The following is a 23,454-nucleotide window of genomic DNA, read 5'->3' on the forward strand; positions in this document are numbered from 1 at the left end:
ATTCTTTCATTTATTCATATCCTTTCTGTCTCTCTCTTTCTGCTGCTTGCCCTCTCCTTCTTCCTTTTTCACCCTTCTCTCTCCCTCTCCCATACACACAAACACATATCCACACACATTCTGTATCCAGAGAATCTAATTTTATCTTCAAACAATGTGTCCTAAGAGACTTTTCTCTAATTGTGATTGAGATATTGTTATAAAAATAAGAAAAGTCCATTCTCGCTCCTCAATGGTATTGGAATAATATCTGGCCTGCCACAGTGCCTCACACTTGTAATCCCAGCACTTTGAGAGGCCGAAGTGGGAGGATTGCTTGAACCCAGGAGTTTGAAACCAGCTGGGGCAACACAGTGAGACCCCGTCTCTACAAAAATGAAAAAATTAGTTGGGTGTGGTGGCTCATGCCTGTAGTCCCAGCTATTCAGGAGGCTGAGGTGGGAGGATTGCTTGAGCCCAGGAGGTCAAGGCTACAGTGAGCCGTGATTGTGCTACTGCACTTCAGCCCAGGTAACAGAGTGAGACCTTGTCTCAAAGAAAAAAAAAAAAAAAAAAAGATTTATCTCTGGGGTTTAGGCATTGGAGTTGGAGATGAAGGACATAATCTGTTCTGATCACATAACAGGTAAAAATGGCTATCAAGTCATCATCTGCAGGAAACATGGTGAACGTAGGTCTCTGACACAGATTCCAAAGGGGATCCTATCAGTCATTCCACATTTTCCACTGATCAACACTGAATATTATAATAAGCAATTTTTTACTTTTTACAAATCATAGATGCTGGAGATTTGTATTATAATGCCCAGATACATAGTGTTATACACTAAGAATTTATTGCCTCTCCTTGCATGTGACAATTTAAAGTCTAGACCACAGTGATTTATATATCATGGAAATGAGAAAAGAAAACACCTTTTAGTGGTTGATTTCAAAGCATGTTATAAGTTCTGTTCAGTTAGGTTTTAAAACTCCTGCTGAGACCTAAGGCAATTTTGAAATGGATTTTAATTTGGGGAGGATATGGATAATAATTTGTTCCTACTCTGTTAACATACTCATGATAAAGCTGGGGAATTATTGTGGGATAATTAATAGCAATTCATATCAAAATGAATTATTCTCTGCACTAGTGTTGTCTCTCCATCCCAAATATTTAAAGTTATTTTACCTGTGTTTATTCATTTGGGGGATGAAATGTGGAAGTCAGTTTGCACATCTTTATCTCGTGGTGTTCTCTGTTCAGTAGGTCGGCTGCAGTTTCTCTTGGGTTCATACAAGTTTGCAAACCTTTTCCCCCTGTGCTTGTATCTTGGATTATCGTCTTCAGTGGGCCTCTGTATGAGATGGTATGAAGAGGCTGGGGTTTACAATATGATTATTTAAGTTCATGTACCCTATGTTGGGTCTGAAAAAAAAAGTTATACATGACTTTTTTACCCCCTTCAAACCAGAAAAATAAATCTGAGGATCCCAGTAGCTAATTTTGAAACGTGTGATCATTCTGTAGAGCCAGCTCAGTAAGCAGTTGTTGAAAACTTAAGTTTAAGTTCTATGCTTTTCTTTTCTTATGTACATTTATGAGACCATGCTCATATAAGAATAGTTTTGTGATGGCTGGACACGGTGGCTCACGCCTGTAATCCCAGCACTTTGAGAAGCCGAGGCAGGCAGATCACTGAGGTCAGGAGTTCGAGACTAGCCTGGCCGACATGGCAAAACCCTGCCTTTACTAAAAATACAAAAACTAGCAAGGCATGGTGGCAGGTGCCTGTAGTCCCAGCTACTCGGAAGGCTTGGGCAGGAGAATTGCTTGAACCCAGGAGGCAGAGGTTGCAGTGAACCGAGGTTGTGCTACTGCACTCCAGCCTGGGCAACAGAGCAAGACTTTGTCCAAAAAAAAAAGAATAGTTTTGTGTGTATGTGTGAATGTTTTTCTTGAAGACACTTTGCTGAAGTGAGGAGTTGACTATAGCTGCTCTGAGACTTGACTATTTAAAAATTGAGGCCGGGTGTAGTGGCTCACACCTGTAATCCCAGCACTTTGGGAGGCTGAGGCAGGTAGATCACCTGAGGTCAGGAGTTAGAGACCAGCCTGGTCAACATGGTGAAAACCCGTCTCTACTAAAAATACAAAAATTAGCTGGGTGTGGTGGCACACGTCTGTAGTCCCAGCTACTCAGGAGGCTGAGACAGGAGAATTGCTTGAACCCAGAAGGCAGAGGTTGCAGTGAGCTGAGATCGCACCACTGCACTCCAGCCTGGGTGACAGAGGTGAGACTCTGTCTCCAAAATAACTAACTAACTAAATAAATAATAATAATAATTGAGTGCCCATTCTCCCAGTATTTGGTGGAATGTGATAAGTTATATAGAGTCTTCATTACTTTGTTTTGCTTTGCTTGTTTTATTTTAGTGTTAAATGTGTGTAACCTTTCTCCTCTTCCCCACCATATTTTTCTCTGCACTGTCATCTATAGTCCCTCTCTCTGCCTTTCCAACTAGCAACCGAACCCTTCTTTGCTGATCAGTCTATTACTCTGAGAACTCTGATGATAGCACTTAAAATATATAACAGTTCCCTTTCTACATTAAAAAGCCGTAAAACCTTCATGTGCAATAGCTAAGGGAACATATATAGTAGGAGAAGAGGCTTTTGCTCCTGCAGGCACCTTGCAAAGGGGACTATTTTTCTTATATGATATAAATGAAATCTTCACTGTGCCCACTTTTACGCCTACGCATGTACTGAGCGTCTCCAAGGAGACAAGGAAACCCGGAGTCCAGTGATGGTGAATCCTCCCTGAGACAGCAGGCTAGAGTCTCAGGCAACTCTCCCAGGCGTCTTGGCTTCCAGATGCCCCACTCAGACAGCCCCTTTTCTCGAGGCTCTTCCAGGGAGGCTTTGTCGAATCTGTCTCTCCCTTCACAGATGAACTAGCCCGTGCATTACATCTGAAGGGCTGGTCGTGGTGAGTTCAGTAGGCAGAAGGCCTCCCTGGGACACGGGGGTGGATGCAGTAGGCAGGTGGGATAGCGGGGTTCCACTTTCCCATGGTCTTTTCTTTGTCACTCATCTATCGGTGCTTGTGTTTCTTAGCTTTCCTTTGCACCTCTTAAACACAAAGGCGCCACTCAACCTTACGCAGTGTCTTAAAAATATTATTCGTTACAACTCTAGTTATGAGCACAGTTCAGTGAGCGTGTCCTTTTAGGAGAAGCACTGCTGTTGCACATTCCACGTTTTTAGGTGTCTGCTGATGAACATTAATCCTCTAGACCACTCTGTTTTCTCTTTCTTCTGAGTTCAATGCACAGGGACACCCAGGCCCTCTTACCTCTCTTCCATTCCACCATTGTCCCTGTAACTTTTCTTGTAAATATCCATGTTGTTTTCTTATATAAATGAAGTACCTGTTCCTTTTTAAGGAACACACTACCATCATAAGTCCATTATGCTAACTTTCTAAGACTATAGCCTCAGGTCCTTTTGATGTATTGATGACATCTATGTGTGCCTCTTCTTTGATGCACAAATAATTTGGTTACCATATAGAAATTATTATTGATATAATAAGAAGTCTCATTTTGTGTCTGAACTCTAAGCACATCGTTTAATGAGCATTCTGGACATCTCTGCCATGTGTACATTCTTGGTTCTCAGCTGCGTTGACTCAAGTAACCCAACTTTTCATATGACTTTCTAGCACGATATCCTCAAACTTCAGTTTTCTGTTGCTGATCCTACTGCCATCTTTGGAAAGGTGTGTGGCTAGCCATTATTCCTGTTCTTAATTCTTTGGCAGTGAATGTCTTCATGGGAGTTTACTGATGACATTGTTTTTTTCTTTTTTTACTTGAACTTTTAAATTTTATTTTATTTTATTTTTTGAGATGGAAGCTTACTCTGTTACCCAGGCTGAAGCACAGTGGTGCGATCTCGACTCACCCCAACCTCTGCCTCCCAGATACAAGCGATTCTCCTGACTCAGCCTCCCAAGTAGCTGGGATTACAGGCATCTGCCACCACACCCAGCTAATTTTTGTATTTTTAGTAGAGACAGGGTTTCACCATGTTGGCCAGGCTGTTCTCGAACTCCTGACCTCAAGTGATCTGCCCACCTCAGTCTCCCAAAGTGCTGGGATTACAGGCATGAGCCACAACACCCAGCCTACTTGAACTTTTAAAAAGATTTGTCAGTCATATGTTAAACATTTTAGCGGACTCTTCTGTTTTCTTCCTGCTTTGTCTCCAATTCATATTACCTCCCCAATGTCTACCTTTAAGGAAAAACCATCCCATATTGTAAGCTTGAAAGGATCATTTATAATAAATGTAACCAGTTTTGTTCACAGATACATAATGTTCCTCTTTAAGATGACTAGAGATCAGATTTGCCAAATTTTCCTCTCTGATTTCTATCGAGGTCATCCTAGGTATGTCTCATCTGTTTAATCTTCCTTCCTACATAGTCTAATCCATAGTATATATTTTTTTTGTGGTCCACCACTTAGTTCTTTCTCTTTATTTGGACTCAGATGGGGTGAAAGTATTACTTTCAACTTGAGTCCCTACGTTTCCCCAAGAAGAATTGGGGGAGGGTGAAGGTGACCCTGAAAAGGGCCCCGTAGTGTCTCCCAAGTTTTCATCTTTGCTCGGGTCCCTCCTGGTCTCTCTGTCATCTTTGTTCAGAGTCCCAATCACTCACGGTCTTAAATTTCATGTCAGATCTTAAGTAGGAATAAAATGTCTGCTTAGATGCCTGTGGAACTGAGGATGACATTGCCCAAGTCAAAGGGAACGTAAACAAATTCTGGAAAGTTTTCCAACTAAGACTGGTGGGAAGTTTCATTTGCTGTTTCATTTGCCAGGAAATAGGAAAGTCAGGACCCAGTCCCAAAGCGCACTTCCTGGAATCCTTTTTTCTGAAGAGTCCCATGAACCTGTGTAGTAACGCGAAGGATTTTCTTGTTTTTCCTTCCAGGCACTTCAGGTGGCAAGACAGCTCCTTCTTCAGCAGCAACAGCAGCAGCAAGTCAGTGGATTAAAATCTCCCAAGAGGAATGACAAACAACCAGCACTTCAGGTAACAATTCTTTTTCTTTTTAAATTGACATTATACCCTTTGGAATAACTGATAAGCAGTTCAGCAGTGGATTGTGTTGAGCATTGCAAATCATGTAAGAAAATCTTCTGTGGAAAGTGCATTTTTGGTTTACCAGCAGGGTATAACATTTTGAGGAAAATGTGTATTTGACCAAAAGTTTTATTGTCAGGAGTAAGATCTCCTGATTAGTGAATATAATAGAAGGGTAAGGAGTTGTTAAGTGTTGAGTTGCTAATAGGCAGTATAGGTTACCAATGAGAAAAGTTCATAGTACTCAGAATTGTCACCACATTCTCTTATGTTGGGTCTAGAAGTGGCATAAACACACACAGACACACACCTTACTTTAGTGTAGTCATCCTCAATTGGGAAGATTTTGGCATCCTCCCCACCCCCCCTCCGCCACCAGGAGACAATGGGCAATGTCTAGAGACGTTTTTGGTTGCCACAACTAGCAGGGCAGAGGTGTTGCTGGCATCCAGTAAGTACAGGCCAGGGATGTTGCCAAACATCCTGCAATGCACAGGACACAACACACCGTGATTCATCCCAGAATGTCAATAGCATCAAGAACTATGACTCGGCCTGAGGAGGATGTGGTACTTTTAATATTATGGCTTGTAATGATTATAATATATACCCAATTCTTCAGTGGATATGTTCAGAATGTTTCTAGGTCAATAATTTTTAAATGGCAAGAAATTTTTATGTAAAGATACAAAAATGGTTGTTCTAGCAACTTCTGATTTCAGGCACATTGAAGGCAAGGGGTCAATGGAGTAGAAGAAGGAGTAAGTTTATAAAAATCTAATTTGGGGCCAGGCATGGTGGCTCACGCCTGTAATCCCAGCACTTTGGGAAGCTGAGGCAGGCGGATCACTTGAGGTCGGGAGTTCGAGATGAGGCTGGCCAACATGGTGAAACTCCATCTCTACCAAAAAATACAAAAGTTAGCCAAGCTTGGTGGCGGGTGCCTGTAATCCCAGCTACTAGGGAGGCTGAGGCAGGAGAATCGCTTGAACCAGGGAGGTGGAGGTTGCAGTGAGCCAAGAACGCACCACTGTGCTCCAGCCTGGGCGACAAGAGTGAAAGAAACTCCATCTCAAAAAACAACAAAAAAAATCTAATTTGGGTTTTTGACTCAAAGTAGAAAATTGTAATAGAAATTTCAAAGAAACTTGAATCAGGGTCTTCATGCTCACGTTTAAGAGAGGGCACTTGGCACCCAGGTCCTAAGTGGTTCAGACTACTTTCATAGCTGAAGGTGGGCATCCCTATCACAGGAGGGGACAGAATCTATAAGCGGTAGCTGATAGGTGTATAACTTGGTGCCAATTAATTGGATAATGAGGTCAACCTAAATTCTAGCTTGTGTTTACTTTTCACAGGTCAGGGTAAACCACAGCCTGTTCCCAGATTATCCACAAAGATCAAACTGACCTTGACCAACAAGTTCTAGTTCTTCTACATGTACTTGGGAAACTGTCACTTTCCAGAGAGAGTTCAGCACTATAGTGACGCTTTATTGGAAAAGTTGACAATCTGCCTTGTTTACTAACCCTTCTGTAAACACTTATTTGGTAAACCATCACCAGACCATGTGCCTTGGAATGTGTGCGCATGCAGGGGACATTTTTAATGAGGTACAGTGCCATTGAGGGCCCATGTCAGGTGCTATAAGAAGTGCTTTGTTGTGCAGATGTCTTAAGAACAGCTCTGGAGGATGAAATATGACTATGTTGACCTTTCAGCTGTGAGCTTATTTGTCAGGATTCAAATAAGTTGAAAGGATCAAACTGAACAGTTTCCGTAGTCAGACTGGGAATTGTGTTTCAGAGGTCAGCAGTGGAGGCCACATTGCAGATTCCATAACATAGCCAATTGTTGGTACATATTAAAGTACTGGGGCATCTCCTGTGGACAGAGACACAATTAAAATTCTAATTTATTAATGTATACAGGGAGCTAGCCCAGCCTGTCACTCAGTGATTCAAATGATGGTCCATTCTTTTTGCCTCCCTCTTGGAGCTCTCACAGCCTTAAAAATACCCCGAGTCCTCTTGAATTCATCAGGCCTCAAGTGCATTGGGAAAATGAAAATACATTATTGGGGGGGAAATCTTACACATAGTAGAGCTTTGGTTAGAGATAATAAAAAAAATACACACATACACAATCTGTCTGATCACACTGCTCTTCAGTATTGAATATCATTTGTGATTTTTTTTTTATGGTAGAATTATTTTCCCTCATACTTGCTTTTTAAAAACATATGGCATTTTTAGGTAACTTCTTTTCCAAGATGAACGAAGTTCCTTGAGGGCTAAATATAAGAAGTAAAGTTTCAGGGGATTTCCTTTTGAGGGCTCTTTTTCTTCTTGCCTGTTACAGGGTTTTTAGCCACCATGCAGAAGAGGATGATATAGAGGGCTCCGTTTTTCTTGGCAAGGACAGTGTCAAAACCAACCTCACACATTCTGCTGAGCACTTCAGTCTGTATGAAAAGTGGGGGGAGAAGGGGTAATCTTGAACGCTGGTTTTGGTAAAGAAGATGTCTTGAGTTTTTCCCCTACCCCCAAGTAGAGGAGTTGACAAGCAGAGAATTTAGACCAGCTTTAAGATTTGGCCTGGGGAAAAAAATCTAAAAGGTTGGTGGACTGGTGTGTGTGTATATCACAGACGATTGCTGAAGGACCCCTCAGCTGCCTGATAGGGTCATGCACATTCAGTAAGCTTTATTAGGTTGGCTGGCCTTCCACAAACAGAGGAGAAATTACTATCCTAGGTCACATGGTGTATTACCTCATTATAAAAATATGCATATAGACTTGGTGATTCACAGAAGGAATAACCTTCATATTTAAATATATCTTGCCATACTGCATCCTTGCTGAGGCATCTCCGCTGGAGTGGCTCTGAAATGAAAGGGAAATCCTACAGCAAATCTTAACAGTGCTCATCTCTGATCTTCTCACCCTTCATAACTACACTGAGAGACCGATTTTAGCAAATTTCAGATCTTCTGCATAGAGGAAGGCTTGACAGGGAAGAAGGATTTGATCTGCTGATAGCTTGAGGGAAAAAAAAATAAAAAAGAAACCCAAATCCCCAAATATACTGTGACTCATATTTTAAGCATATCTCACACTTCCCTGCTTTATGTTTGGCAGCGCTCTCTGGTTTCACAGGCTGATGATACAAACAAAAGAAAATGGAAAGTTAGAGGAGGCTATAAGTGGTTACTCGATAGAGATCATAAAATGTAGTCAAACATCACCAATTTGGTCTAATTTCAGGGAGATGAGAGTAAATAAGAGAGAAATGACACTCTTTGCAGATCCACATACTGAACCAAATCTGAGCTGGTCACATTCTTGGGTGATGTGGTTTATTAATGAAGGCATTAATTGGGTATAGATATTGCTTCTGAAGTTCTTGAGAAATAGTCTACTTAGTAACCAAAATTATCTTTTTACTTAGTCTGTTCATTTGCTTTGCAAATTTTTTTATGAATGATACAAATGAAAATTGAAAATTGGCCCCATCATAAATTCAGAATCAGAATGATCTGAATTAATTAAGTGCAAGTTGGTGAACATTTCCAAAGCAGGCTGGGCATGGTGCTGGTGTTCATGGGATACAGAACTGTTGAAGATACACACCCTGCCTTCAGGAGGCTTATGAGTTGTAAACAGATTAACAAGGTTTTGCTGCAAAAAGAAAATTACAGATGAGTAAAAATAGTAGGCTTTTTTTTTTTTTGAGATGGAGTCTCGCACTTTCATCCAGGCTGGAGTGCAGTGGAGCGATCTCGGCTCACTGCAACCTCCGTCTTCCAGGTTCAAGTGATTCTCCTGCTCAGCCTCCCAAGTAGCTGGGACTACAGGCATGCACCACCACGCCCAGCTAATTTTTGTAATTTTAGTAGAGACTTGGTTTCACCATGTTGACCAGGCTGGTCTTGAATTCCTGACCTCAGGTGATCCACCTGCCTCGACCTCCCAAAGTGTTAGGATTACAGGCATGAGCCACTGCGCCCAGCATAGGCTTTCTTCTATAAATATTTATATACTTCTGATGATTGCTTAAACAAGTGAAATAAATGCTTAACAGTGCAGGTGTACTCATAACCTCGAAAATGTGTAACTTTGCTGGCTGAAGATTAATTTGTAAGTAGATGAGCAATTTTATTGATCAAATTTTGGAACTTTGACCACCGTTTCTGAGTAGTAATTCATCTTGGTTCTTTAAGCATTTTAGTTGTTGGCACGAGTACATAAACTGGAAGGAAATCAAATGACACATTTTCTCCTAAGAAAGTAAGAGTACATGTGTATTCTGGCAGCATTAAAGTTAGGAAAGAAAGTAAACTTTGTGTGTTGCCTGCAGTGGAAAGCTCACCAGCTTCAGGCCCTCTATAAAGAATTTGAACCTGAAGCCAGTCATCTGACGGTTTTCCCTCCTGCCCATGCCCTTCCTTCCAAGGTGATGTCATGTGTGAGCCCCTTACTCAGAAGGCCATTTCACTGCAAGGAAAGTGAAACCCACTTAGAAGGCCAGCACTTTAGTCCACTTGGAAGCTCAGGGTGATCATGTGGATTCTTGCTTTAAGTGGAGGAGGTTAAAATACAAGATTCAGCAGGTGTTTTTTTAGCATTTTTATTTGCAGTTATGTAAAACATGCTTTAGGCAGCATTTTGCTTTGCATTAATGCCGCATATAATCTTAGTAGCTCATATCATTTCTACGTTATTCACTAAAGAATAAATTGGCAAGAGGAAACCTGTAAAGGAAACTACAATTTTATGTTGTTGATAGTGAAATGGAATGGTTTTGAAGTACTGACCTTTAAGAAATAGCCCTATGCACTGATTAGTAAGGAGGATAATTTAGGAGAGGGAAGCAAACATTTTTTTTAATGTCTGGAGTTAACATTGTCTAGAATTGGCATCCCTAGCATTTTAAATTGATACAAAGCATTGAAATTTTGATACCTTTAAGATGTTACTGTTATCACATGACTTTTGAGAATCCCAAAACCCTAAAAATAAGTCTTGATAAGAAATAATAAAACAGAAATATTTTAGAAATAGTTCTGAAGTCTTTCCGATTACATGCACCATTACAAATATGATAGAAACAGTGAACCCTCTTCCCAGAAAAATGCACATGAACACAAAATGTCACATCCAGTTTTAGGGATTTCATGAACCTCAAGAAGTTCACCTTGGGGTCCAGGCTGATACTCCTGCTTTAAGATTTTTTTTTTCTTTGATAGTCTGTTTTGTCCTTGCCTCCAAAATTTTGGTGCAAGTTGTAATATAATGAGTTAGTTCATTTTTGTTATTTCAACTTCAGCTGTGCATAGGTGGCCCTGTGTCCCAGTCTGCTCAGGACAGCCCACTCGATGGCTATTGATTGGTTTTGTTTATTCATAATTCCCACTCTCGAAGGTATCCCCAGGTACAGTGGCTCACACCTGTAATCCCAGCATTTTGAGAGGCTGAGGCAGGCAGATCACTTAAGTCCAGGAGTTAGAGACCAGCCTGGGCAACATGGCAAAACCCCATCTCTACGAATAATACAAAAATATTAGCCGGGCCCAGTGCCTGTAGTCCCAGCTACTCTGATGGCTGAGATGGCAGGTTTGAATGAGCCCAGGAGGTCGAGGCTACAGTGAGCCATGATGGTGCCACTGCACTCCAGCCTGGGTAACAGAGCAAGACCCTAGCTCAGAAAAAAAAAAAAAAAAAATCCCTATTTGAACCAGGTGCAACTGCAATGGTGTGCACCATATCTCAGCTACTAAGAAGGCCAAGGCCAGAAGATCTCTTGAGCTGAGGAGTTTGAGCCCAGTCTGGGCAACATAGCAAGACTCTATTTCGATTAAAAAAAAAAAAAAAAAAAAGTGGCCGGGTGCGGTGGCTCACGCCTGTAATCCCAGCACTTTGAGAGGCCAAGGCGAGCGGATCACGAGGTCAGGCGTTCAAGACCAGCCTGGCCAACAAGATGAAACCCCATCTTGCAAAAATTAGCTGGGCGTGGTGGCACGCACCTGTAGTCCCAGCTACTCAGGAGGCTGAGGCAGGAGAATCGCTTGAACCTGAAAGGTGGAGGTTGCAGTGAGCAGAGATCACACCACTGCACTCCAGCCTAGGCACCAGAGCAAAACTCCGTCTCAAAAAGAAAAAAAAAATAAGGAACTCAGTTTGGACATTTAATTATATGATCACTAGTTTAAATGTATCTAAGAATTACAATGCAAATGTGATGCTAATATTTTATATGTAATCATGTCTTTGCCACCACATGCAAAGTGTGATAGATAATGAACGTTTAGTCAGTGCTGAACGTGGGCCAGCTCCTTAGCTACTCTGTAGTATAGGCACTGTCCTTAAACCATTTAATGGATGAGGAAAATGGAAACAGAGAGGTTAACTGACTTGCTACACAGCACAAAGGTAGTAACAGCACCAGGATGGGAAGCCAGGTTTTTTAGAACCGCAGATAACCAGTATGCCGTCAAGAGGTTAATCATTGCCTCTCTTTTTATGTGTGTTTACTCAGCACCTACTGAGTGTCATATTTTCCATAAATAAGTAAATTACTCTATTTTCCATATTATAAGCAAAAAAAAGACAGCTGAAACCAACAAAAATCAGTTCCACTATAAATATCTGGATTTCAATTAAGAGGACCCAGATCTGCATAATTACCCTAAGTATATCTTTATTTGTTTGTGTGTGTGCATGTGCATGTGTGTCTCTGTGTGTGTGTGTGTGTGGTGGGGACAGAAAGAGGTGATCAACAACAGCAAAGCAAAGTTATTTCTTATTTTCAAGTCTGAAGTGCTCTTATGAGCGTCCATGTGTTTGGAACATGGACTAGTATGTTATAATCATTGTTGGGGCTAGGAGGTGGAGAGGGACAGGGGAAAAAACATACTTGACTGGTCAAAAATGTGTAAATTGCTAACAAAATGACACATGTAATTAAGAGTGCTCCTGCCATTTTACCTTGTGGTTTACACCTCCAGTGTTGAAAAAGAGAGTGACTCCCACCTCGCTAATTACCATTATCACTAAAATGCTAGGGTTGGAGTCATTAGTTCCATGTGCATTTAATTAGAGGAAGGCTGAAATTGGATTTAACTTATTACTTTTTCATGGATCACTTTCTTGTCATCACTTCAAATTGGATTGCAGCCCCAGGTAACTAATTATGAGAGCCACAGGATCAAGAGTGAAAAAAAAAAGGTAATTAGGAATAACACTGTCGGACCCTTGCTGGTCGTCCACTTGTGCTTCGGGGAAAGAGGGGAAAAAAAAGAAAACGCAAGCCGTATTTTGTAGTATCACAGATTAAGGAGTTAGAGGCATGTACAGTTGCTAGGCATCATGGGAGTCTGTCACCACCCATAGTGGTTTCTGTGATATACAGCTGAGTTGAAGATGTCGAAGCAACATGGTTCCACAATCAGCTGCTTAATACCTAGATTAAACTTGTAAAAGCAACAGATTGGTTGTAGGTATGAGGCATCTCTACAACTGTGTAGACTGCGAGCCTCACATATATGATTACAACAAAGCTGTCAAGATGCCTCTGAGCCAAAGTAGAGAATATTTTAAGTATAGGGAGTTAGAATTTAATGAACATATTAATGCTCCAGAAACATCATTCATATCTGACAGGAAGATGTATCAGTCAGCACAACAGTCAGGTTTAGGGTTTATACATCAGGACGTTTTGTCAAAGTTTCCAGCGTCTGGTAATGTTCAGGACATTTACTTTGCTTTGGATTTGCTCCCTCCCACCCCTCCCCGAATGTTGTGGATGGGTTTCCTGAGGTTCCATTTCTCCTTCCATCCCTATTGAAAATTCTTTAAAATAAATTATATTGTTTCCATGTGCAGAACAGAATTCAGAACTGCAAGCAATCAATTTTATTGACACCATCTGAAAAAATGTTGATGACAGTTCAAGGATGTGAAAGAATTGGATTTTTAAAGTCCCCAGGACTAAGTGTGGCAAAAGAAAAAAAACTGAAATGTAATATCATTACTCAAAAGTTCTGTTAGACTCTCCTAAGAAGTGATTCTTCTTAACGAAAAAAATAAAAGCAGCAGCAACGGCAGCAGAAGGGCGGCTTCCTCTTGGATAGGCTATGATCCCACAATGAGGTCTTGCTATCAAGCCTATTGGTTGCCTTGAAGGGAGAAAAGAGCTTCTTGGTTTCCCATGGCAGTGAATCACCAAGCAAAGATGGCTCGAGTTTCCTTAAGTTGTTTAAAATTGGTTTTAGTGTTCTGTTAATGTAAGCAAATAATCATGATTTTAGTCTTGAGTGACTTTCAGGCCTGGGCGAGTCAGGCTTGCTCAGTATTCTCCAGTGCAATGGGAGTATAGACGATGCTGCGCCCCCCCGATAGAGACCACTACATCATTATCCCCAAAGTGGTAAAATGCCCTTGCTGGAATTTTGAGTCTTTTTCCTGTGTGAATCTTCTAAGCAAAATCTCAGAACCAAAATAGTGATCATCAAGTCTAATGTAGAAAATTAAAGCCTCTCTCTCTTTTTTTGGGGGGGGAACATCTTAAGTTGATTTAGAATTTTTGTACACAATATTCGTCTGTGGTTGAAAGGGGGCACGCTGAGGTCAAGTGATGTAGTGTTTTCCATTTTTCCATATGAGTCTCACAGTGTGCGATAAAAGCAAACTCCTTTATTTTGTAAGTCTGCAAGAATTTCTGCTGAAGTGCAGAGGTCACGTTCCCTGTCAATTTGAGTAGCCAGCATTTTTTAACTACTGTTTTTTCTTTTGGTGTGTCTTTTCTTCCCTCCCCCCGCCTTGCTATAAACTGTGGCACTTTTCTGACACATGCACAGTGAGGTCCTCCAATCTGAAACTCATTAGCACACAGCATTGGACCCTGTCCAGTGGTTAGAAAATTTCCTGGAGCCTAGAATAACAGCATTTGGTGCAATACCATGGACCAGAAGTGACAATGGAGGTAGTCGCACTCCCCTGGCACCCTGCCCGGTCAGGAAAGCCAGGTGACCACACAACACAGTGAGACAGAGGTTGTGCATATAGGATGGGCTCGAAAAGTTTGGTCCTTAGAGAAATACACTTCTAAAATCACAAGGCAATATCTGTTTTCCCTACACTTATTATTTCTATTGGGTCAGAGATGGTTATCAACATTCATTGCAGGAACATGAAAATAAGCGATTAGAGAAAATAGGATGAAGCTCAATTTCCACAATATAGCATTTTTCACTTCTGTAACTATAGGTTATTTTCAGGACCTATATTTTCATTCATTCATTCATACATGCATGCATTCATTCATTCAAACTTTACTCATTGAACTTCGCTATCTTGAGATAATGTGACCAGGCTGCAACCCCCTACCCTGACATTAGAAATATTAAACAGTTTACCCTAAGTCAGATTAATTTAAGCCAGGTTTTCAAACAGGAAACTGAGTCCCAGAAAGATAATAGTTATATTAAATAGTAAATACTATATAGTACTTTCTAGGAGCCAACTACTGTACAACAACCATATGGGATAAGTTCTATTATTATTCCCATTTTACAGGGGAGGAAAGTGGAGCATAGAGAAGTTAACTTGTCCAAGGCCATACAGCTGATAAGTGGCAGAGCTGGGATTCTAGCCCACACAATCTGGCTCAAGAGTCTATGCTTTCATCCATTACACTCTACTGCCTCTCCCTGAGCTACCACCTGGGCCCCGCAAACAGGGAAAGCAAAAGGAATGGAATCAGAGTTGCTGATGCTTAATGCTCCTCACTAACCACCAGACCACACTGTCTCCTAATTTGGACATATGTTGATGGGCATATTTGAAAAATAGTGCTTATAATTGAAATATGCACTTTCTAAAGGGAAATGACGCTTGGGAAAGAGAAGAAAGACGGGTATTACTCAAAGCCTGCAGACAGCTCTGCAAGTAATTGTCTAAAGGCAGCCGTTGAAATTGAGAAGCAGTTTGGAAAATGTACAGTTTGGGAAATTTGTGTACCGATGTAATTACGGTAGTTGTGAGCTGATGTCATGCCTAGTAACTGTTTTTGTATTGCTTGGGCCTTTGTTACTGAGCTGTGATATCATGAGCAAACTATTATAAACATAGCATGGATATACCATGCTTGTGTAACAAAAGATCGGGAACTTTTATTAAGTTTGTTTTCCTTGTCATATTGTAAAAATTTATTATGTGTACTGTGTATATTAGAAACAGATTTGGGTAATTCTGTCTAAATGAAGTCATCCCGGCTATTTCCAGACTGTCTGTTTTTGGTTGTGAATAATTTTCATACATCAGATGGTTGTCATATTTAGTCGCTCTCAAAATTTTAAAGAGAACATATCCCATTTTGAACTTTTGGTGGACTTCAGCCACCTTGCTGTTGGGATTGTTTGAGTTTGAAATTATTGCCCGGTAAATTACAGGGACTGAATACTAGTCATTTCTAAAGGGTCTAGGGTTGCTGCCTTCTATTCATAAGTTCTCTCCTTCAACAAAAGAGCAGATTTTTAACTACTTAAGTAGTAGAATTTAAAGCTGCTGGACACAATTGGGCAAAGAGCGCCAGCCCTTGTCCTTTTACATTATGTCCCATTGAAGAACTTTGGTAAATATTCAAGCAGACAGAGCTCAACATTTAGCGGTGCTCATGGTAAATGTGGAGTTTAAATGGATAGTTCCAAAACTTTGAATGACTCGATCCTTCCCAGCTACTCTCCTCTAGCTTCTTCTTTTGCTGCCAAGCTTTTAGACTCAGAATATTGTGCCTGCTGCTTCCTTGTGGTGGTTTTTTTTTTTTTTTTCCCCCCCAGTCACTTTCTTTCCTAAACTCCTCCCAAGTCTGGCTTTTCTCCTCATTATTTTCTTGAATTTTATTGTCACTAAATTTAGTGGCCATGTCTCCATCCTTCTAACCTGTCTGGCCTCCTTAGTAATACATTGCATGGGCTAACTTGTTTTTTTGGAAATTGCCATCTTTTAAACTTCTTCAGATCAGTACCCCCTGGCCTCTGTGCTATTTTCTTTCTGCTTCCCAGTTCACTTCTGGAACCCAAGTTCACTCTTTCCCCCAAGTTCAGTTTCTTTGATCCCCTTTAATTTCAGTGCATCTGGGCTGTGTGCTTGTTCTAGAACCTTCACACACATGGGTGCCTCCAGACCTGTTGTACTGCTCCTAAGTGCCTACCTGTGGTTCTCTCTTAGCTCACCTTCACTTGAATTTCAGTATCTCTAATCCAGCAGATCCCTTTTGTCCCCAGGTCTTATTAGTCACAGTCATTTGAGTCATCACTGACCTAGGAATTTCCTTCATCCTCAGCATGTTATTCATCCTCACATGTGCCATTTTTCCTTCCGCTGGTATTTTCTGTCCGTTCCTTTTTCTGTGTTTCCCCTGCTGCCACCTTATTCTAGAGCTGTCCCTTCAGGTGCCACCTGCTTGGATTTTGGCAAAGACTTTTTCCAACCCATCACCCCCTCCCCTCAAAGAATCTTCTGTTCTTTATGCATCGCTCACCTCCTATCAACTGCTTGTTGCCTCTCCTCGAATGCCATGTCATTCTGCTCTTCAGAACCGTTATGTATCATACCATGTCTCCATCCTGCTGCCTTCATCTAGTTAATTAACATTCCAGCTTTTCATTAAATCAGTTGTCCCGAGAAGAAGTTTATAGCCTTCTGACTGGGGAGAGGGGAGAGAGTCATGAATTCAGAGTCATCATTCGTTTGTAAGGAGCTGGATAGAAGCGCAGTCCATTTGGTAACACTTCAGAGTCCCCAAAATCCAGAATAGCAGATACTGTGTACTGTGTTGCCTGCTGTTTAGAAAGAAGACCTTTGGTGATTAAATTGTGAGTTTAATTTCAGAAGAATATCTTTGTCTGCTTCCTTCAGAAAGAAACTAAAAACCACATGATATGAAGGGCTGTCCCGTCCCTAAGTTCTCCACCATGTGACTGCATGCTTCTTTTCCATTGGTATCTACCACTGCCCCCTAGAAGGTTTCTTCTGATCTCCTCTGACTATAAGACCTTAAGGCGAGACACTCCCTTGTCTGCACATGGGAGAGCTGCTTTGTCAGACTTAATGAAATTGCTTTTAATAAGACATCAGTGAAATTATGTCTGATTTGTTGTTTGTTTGAGAGCATAAAGGGATTGTTATTCTAGAAACAGAATAAGAGTCTGAACCACATAGAATTACACACCGAAGAGGTTTTGTTGTGACTACCAACTTTGTTGAGGATATGAAGTGGCTCTACCTCGAGTGCTGTTTGAAGGACTGTGGGTCTAAGATGGTCCCTGAAGAGTGCCACGATTGATTAGGTATGTCTGCCATGGGCACTGGAGATGGGAGAAGTGCTATGTGCACCTTCTGTTTGCCAAGCTTGCCATAGACTTATCTGACCATAGTCTATGCTGATCCATGTCAGAGTGGAGAGGTCTTTTTCTCTGGGAAGCCTAATAAACTCTGTGGTAACTATTGAAGTATTACCTAAACTTAAACATATGCTTTGTGTTTTTCCCTGTAACCTTAAATGAGACTGGGCAAATTGCATTCTTATCCTAAAACCATGTCTCTTCTTGATCAGATCTGAAATGTGATTTGTCCTTTAAAGCCGCAGGATCTTTTACACCGGACCGCCACACAAACTCAGCTGCGTGGTTGAGTTTTGGAGATTGATATGTCAGAATATGTTGGGGGAGGAGGCAGCATGACATTGTGATTAATACCATGGCCTCTGGTGTCTGACTGGCAGGTTATAGTCCCGGTACCACCTTTAATCCTGTGTGACCTTGGAAAAGTAGCTTAACTTCTCTGTATTTCTGTTTTCTTATCTAGAGAATGTGGCTGGTAACGTCACCTACCTAAGGCAGTTGTGAAGATTAACTGATTAATGCATGAAAAGTGCCTGTGTAAAAACTGTGGGGTTTTTTTGTTTTGTTTTGTTTTGTTTTGCTTTGTTGAGATGGAGTCTCTATCTGTCACCCAGGCTGGAGTGCACTGGCATGATCTCAGCTCACTGCAACCTCCGCCTCCAGGGTTCAAGCAATTCTCCCGCCTCAGCCTCTGGAGTAGCTGGGATTACAGGGATGCACCACCACGCCCAGCCAATTTTTTATATTTTCAGTAGGGGCGAGGTTTCACCATGTTGGCCAGGCTGGTCTCAAACTCCTGACCTCAAATGATTTGCCCACCTCGGCCTCCCAAAGTGCTGGGATTACAGGCGTGAGCCACTGTGTGCAGCCTGAAAGCTGTTTTTAAGGGAAAATAACCTAGTAAATTCCAAGTTATATTTTAGTTCACTGGGTATTGGCCATTTTTCAAATGCATGTTTTAGGTGTGTAATGTGGACCATCCTTTTGCTTATAATCAACTTGTGGGTAACCGGAATTGATGGGAGGACGTCAGGCTCTTCATCTGTAAAATGTGGTAATCATAGCATTTATCCCATGGGGTTGTTATGAATATTAGCTGAGTAATATCTGTAAATAGCTGAGAAAGACATATTAAAAGTACTTAATGAAGTTTAGCTTCTGTCATCATCTGTGCTACTAACTACTTTTACCAGCATTATTTTGATTGCTCAGTGTTTTCCTAAATGTGTCATTTTAGGCACAAATAAGGGTCATGGTCTTCTAAAAATTCCATCCTGGTCTTTCTTTTGTTCTTGTCTTCCAGAATTTTACATGAATTAATGATAGGTAGTCTCACCAGCAAAGAACTGGTCCTTGATCTGAAATCTTGATGCTGTGACATTCCGCACCATTCCTGACGTAAAGCGTAGACACTTATTCATGAATGAGTTAGTGAATAACTGAGTGATGAATGAGTGACTGAATGAAGGAGTAAAATACCTAAGCCAAAAAGAAAGGAAAATTGATACTGGTTCACAGTTGAAGAGGCTTCAGACTGGTCTCAGGTTCACAAGCCCCTAGAAACACTTCAAGACCATAAAAACAGCATTAAAAAAATCCCGTGTCAGTCCTGCCTAAGTCTTTCATTGGGTTGATGAAATGAATCCTGCCAGGTATGGAGTGAAAATCAGAACATTCCTGTAGTGTGGTTAGACTACCCTAATGCCCTGTGCCTGCCTTTGTACATTTGCTAATCCATTTAAGGTGTAATATTAATGGCATAGAACTTTAATTCGTAAGTATAGAAAATTAAAGGAGACTAAAGGCAAAATACAGAAATGTATTTGGTGTCAAGATTACGTTCAATGAAGCATAGTGAAGATGGAATATACTTGCAGGGAGGAAGGAAAATACACCTAAATCTCTCATTTTGAAAGGAATTGGTTTACTTGATTATTTGCAACAGTATCACACTCAGGAAAATCTAAGACAAATGAAAGCAAAACAGAATTTAATTGAGCTATTATTTTGCAGACTTTGGCTTGGTTTCAGACAGTCTAATCAAATTGTGCTTTGCACAAATAACTAATGTTAAATGTAGCCTACCAACAGATGTTTAAAAAGAGTCTAATTGGAAAATCTACATCCTGGATTTAGTCTGTCTCATTGGAAAAAATAGCTTCAAATTTATATTTTTGAGGATGACACCCAGTGGCAAGCATTTCCAGAAGATAAAATTTTCTTCAAAGATGCTCGCTGCTTGGATGGAATTGTCTTGGATAGTCAAAGGTGGCACTCTAGAAATTAAATTGCCTGGAAATTCTCCAGCTCTGTGCCATGTAGAGCTCTACAAAGAAATCTCTTTATCATGTTACATCACCAGAGCCCTGTTACCCTCCCTGGATTGTGTCAGTGGCCCGTGTGCTGTAATTTATAATGAGCCCCTGCAAGTCCTGCAAGGCACATTCTGATTGATGACATTTAAAGGTACTGTCAAGGTGGCTGGGTAATGAAGTTGACCTTCCTCCATCGTTGTCTCAGTTTCAAGTTTGTATATATAAACTATTCCACCTGCCACGTTTGCTTGGAACTTTTTACGATATCTGCAAAAGGAATTTGGTTTCCTAGTAGTTCTTTTCTTCCCATTAGATCAGGGATTAACACAATTTCTCTGTAAAGAGCCAGATAGTGAATATTTTAGGTTTTGTGGGCCATACTGTCTCTGTGGCAACTACTCACTGTTTTTTGTCATGTAAAAGTATCCATAGACAATATGTAAATGAATGAGCATGGCTGTATTCCAATAAAAATTCATTTGTGGACACTGAAGTATAAATTTCATATAATTTTCACATCACAAAACATTCTTCTTTTGTTTTTCCCTGCTATTTAAGAATATAAAAACAATTCTTAGCTCAAGGGCCATACACAGGTGGCAGCCCAGATTTGGGCTGTGGTTGCCTGACCTGAGCTTTAGATGACTGGATATGATCATGCAGGTTGTTCATTGAACCGGGATTCCTTATTGAGGGGACTAGCAAGGGCTGAAATCTAGCAATTGTTTATCCTAGTGTACCCTGGCATGGCACTAGGGCTGTGTCAGCTTGGAGGAAGGGGCATCCATTTTTTTCATTTGCACAGAGGTGCCACCTACCACCCCACTTTCCTTCCCTTTCATTGTGTTAGTTTGAAATCTATCGTGCATTAAGATAGGTGTAATGGTGAAACTAGTAATTTTATGGATATTTTGAGATTCAGGAAAATGGCCACAGCTGGCAGGGCTACAATTGGCTTACACCACATACTTGCGTGATATTGAGGAAGGTACCCTTTCAAGACACTTTACTCTCGTCCATCTGAATATTTTCATAATATATCTGATTGTATTACATTAAAACACTTTACTACTATCTGTGAGAGAAATATCTTACTGGTTATATAGATCTACAGTGTCTAAGATGCATATAGCTCTGTCTTGAATCCAAGACATAATGGGACTGCTTCAACATGGAGCCCTCCTAAGATGTCCAGTCAGGTGCTCACATAATTTTCCTCCATTGTTTGTATTTTGAACCCAGGCATGTTGGATTTTGGCAAAGTGACTTACATTTGTAAGTCACAGTTTCTTATCTATAAATGACTAGTCAGTGTTTTTCAATCCTAGGGGTGCATCAGAACTAATGTAATTATTACCCTTATCAAGATCTAGGGCTCAAAGCTTTTAAAACTCACGGTTAGTCTCCGGAACTCTTATCTTCTGAATGAGAATCTTAGGATGGGGCCCAAGCATCCCTATATTTAAAAACCTTCATAAGTGCTTTTTATGCCCACCCATGGTTGAAGACCACCAGTCAAGAAGACAGCTAAGTACATTTCCAACTTAAAGTCTTAGTATTGATTTCATTCTGCTTTTTCCTCATTTCTTCATTCCCTAGCCTTCTTTTAGGGTGGCAGAAATGAACTCTCTGACCTTATTTCAGCAATGCAAGCCATCTATAGTCATCAGAAGATATTGGGAAATCCCAGCTCGGGAGTCTCAGATTTTGCCTTTGTGTAAATTTATGCAGGATGTAGCATTGGACAGGAAGCTGAATACACTAATATAAGAATTAAGTAGGCCACCCACCCTGTTAACCTTAAAGTCCTATTGAGAAGTCCAGGGAGTGACAAAAATGGGTGGTCCATTTGGTATATTGAAGGTCTACCTTGAGATTTAAAATGTACGGTTCATCTCCTTTTCACTATACATTTTATGCATTTCTGCTTTGAAATGATTATGCCACATTTTTTGTAATATGCACCCATTTTTACAATATTCCTAGCTCAGCCCAAATTGGGAAATACTGTGTCTCACCAGATCGCTAACTTGATATCTGACCAAAGTGATTTGGACACCTTTCAGGTAAGTGTTGAAATTGGCCCGTGTCTCAGTGTCACACCTGGTCTCTAGGAGTTTAGGGCATACCTCATTCAGCAGCCTAAATGTTATTTAAAATGTAGACTCTGTGTTGATCTAGGAGCTTTCTTCTGCCAGTATTTTAAAAACAAATACCTTCTTTGCTCATTTTGCAAAATACGGAAAGAAAAAACTGCCAGTGTGGAACTAGGAAGACCAACTGGGCCTCTTACCTCTTTATCTGTGTTACATTAGCATATCATTTGGCTTTTAAAAAATAGAATCCTCTTCATTCTACAATTCTTCTAGAATTTTGGGGCTATTAACTGATGAAGGCAAAATCATCTTACTACAGCATGGTCCATGAGGGCCACATGGCAATTAAGGCAGTTTTTCTTTAAGGTAACACCAACTGTGTGAGGCCCAAATACCCACCATCTAATGGCAGTAGGCAGTCTAATATGTTTTTTAACACAATTTACCAATTGGATTCCTACAAAAGAGAGATTATATTTTTTGACTTATGAACAGCAGGTCAGACATTTCAAAGAAAATTTAGAGAGCAGTAATTTTGAAAATGTACACAGATGAATTTGAAAATAAGTATTTCGTTGCCTACGCAGCTCTATTTCTAAGGCTGGCTTTGGAAACGTATTCCAGAGGCCTCACCATTTTGCATGACACGGTGTCAGTTCACGCACAATATATTAATGCTTAATTGAAGATAATGTAACTGCAGATCAAAGGCATAATTAATGGGCTTGCAGAAACTCTTACGTAGATCAGGATTTTGACTAATAGAAGTCTGAACAAAACTGGTTTATAAAAGGATCTTGAGACCAGCTGAGGCTTCATCTGTCTGCTCAGCTGATGGTGACCACAGCTGGAGCTGCCACCAGGGGTAGGTGGGTGAATAAAGGATAGCTCTCACCTCCACCATTCCCCGTCCCCAAACCAACACTTCCTGGTGTGGCTCCTGGTTGGCCTCTGGAACTGCTGGACTGTAGAGCTTTTGAATATCTTGTTGTATACAATAAGCAGTTAGTTTCTGTTAGATTCAGGATATCTCTATGACTCTGTGACCTGAAACTTTTAGTGGGAAGCACATGATCAGGAAACAGGCCTTAGAATGGAGGTTGGCAGTTGTAAACCCATGGGCCAAACCCCGAAGCTTGTTTCTGTAGTACTGAGGAGCCAAGAAAATTGTTACATTTTTTAATGGTTGGGGAAAGATCAAAAGAAGAAGAATATTTCATGAAACATGAAAATTATATTAGCCGGGCATGGTGGCGTGCGCCTGTATCCCCAGCTACTCGGGAGGCTGAGGCAGGAGAATGGTGTGAACCTGGGAGGTGGAGCTTGCAGTGAGCCGAGATCACGCCACTGCATTCCAGCCTGGGTGACAGAGCGAGACTCCATCTCAAAGAAAAAAAAAGAAAAGAAAAGAAGAGGAAAAAAAAAAGAAAATTGTGTGAAATTCAGATTTCAGTGTCCACAACTATAGCTTTATTGGAATACAGCCATTGTGAATTTGTTTT

The 23,454-nt window shown here is 40.8% G+C and overlaps 1 protein-coding gene across 29 annotated transcripts in view; it reads left to right on the plus strand.

Annotated features, from left to right (window-relative positions):
• Positions 1–23,454, plus strand: part of FOXP1 (forkhead box P1) — a 628,059-nt gene that overhangs the window by 467,158 nt on the left and 137,447 nt on the right. For all 29 annotated transcript variants that reach the window (XM_063721982.1, XM_063721987.1, XM_054550593.2 and 26 more), the window contains one exon: positions 4,986–5,087. In XM_063721982.1, the coding sequence (XP_063578052.1) occupies positions 4,986–5,087 (102 nt within the window). The remainder of the gene's footprint in view (positions 1–4,985; positions 5,088–23,454) is intronic.

This window comes from Pongo abelii, chromosome 2 (genome assembly GCF_028885655.2).
Source record: "Pongo abelii isolate AG06213 chromosome 2, NHGRI_mPonAbe1-v2.0_pri, whole genome shotgun sequence".
NCBI lineage: Eukaryota > Metazoa > Chordata > Mammalia > Primates > Hominidae > Pongo > Pongo abelii.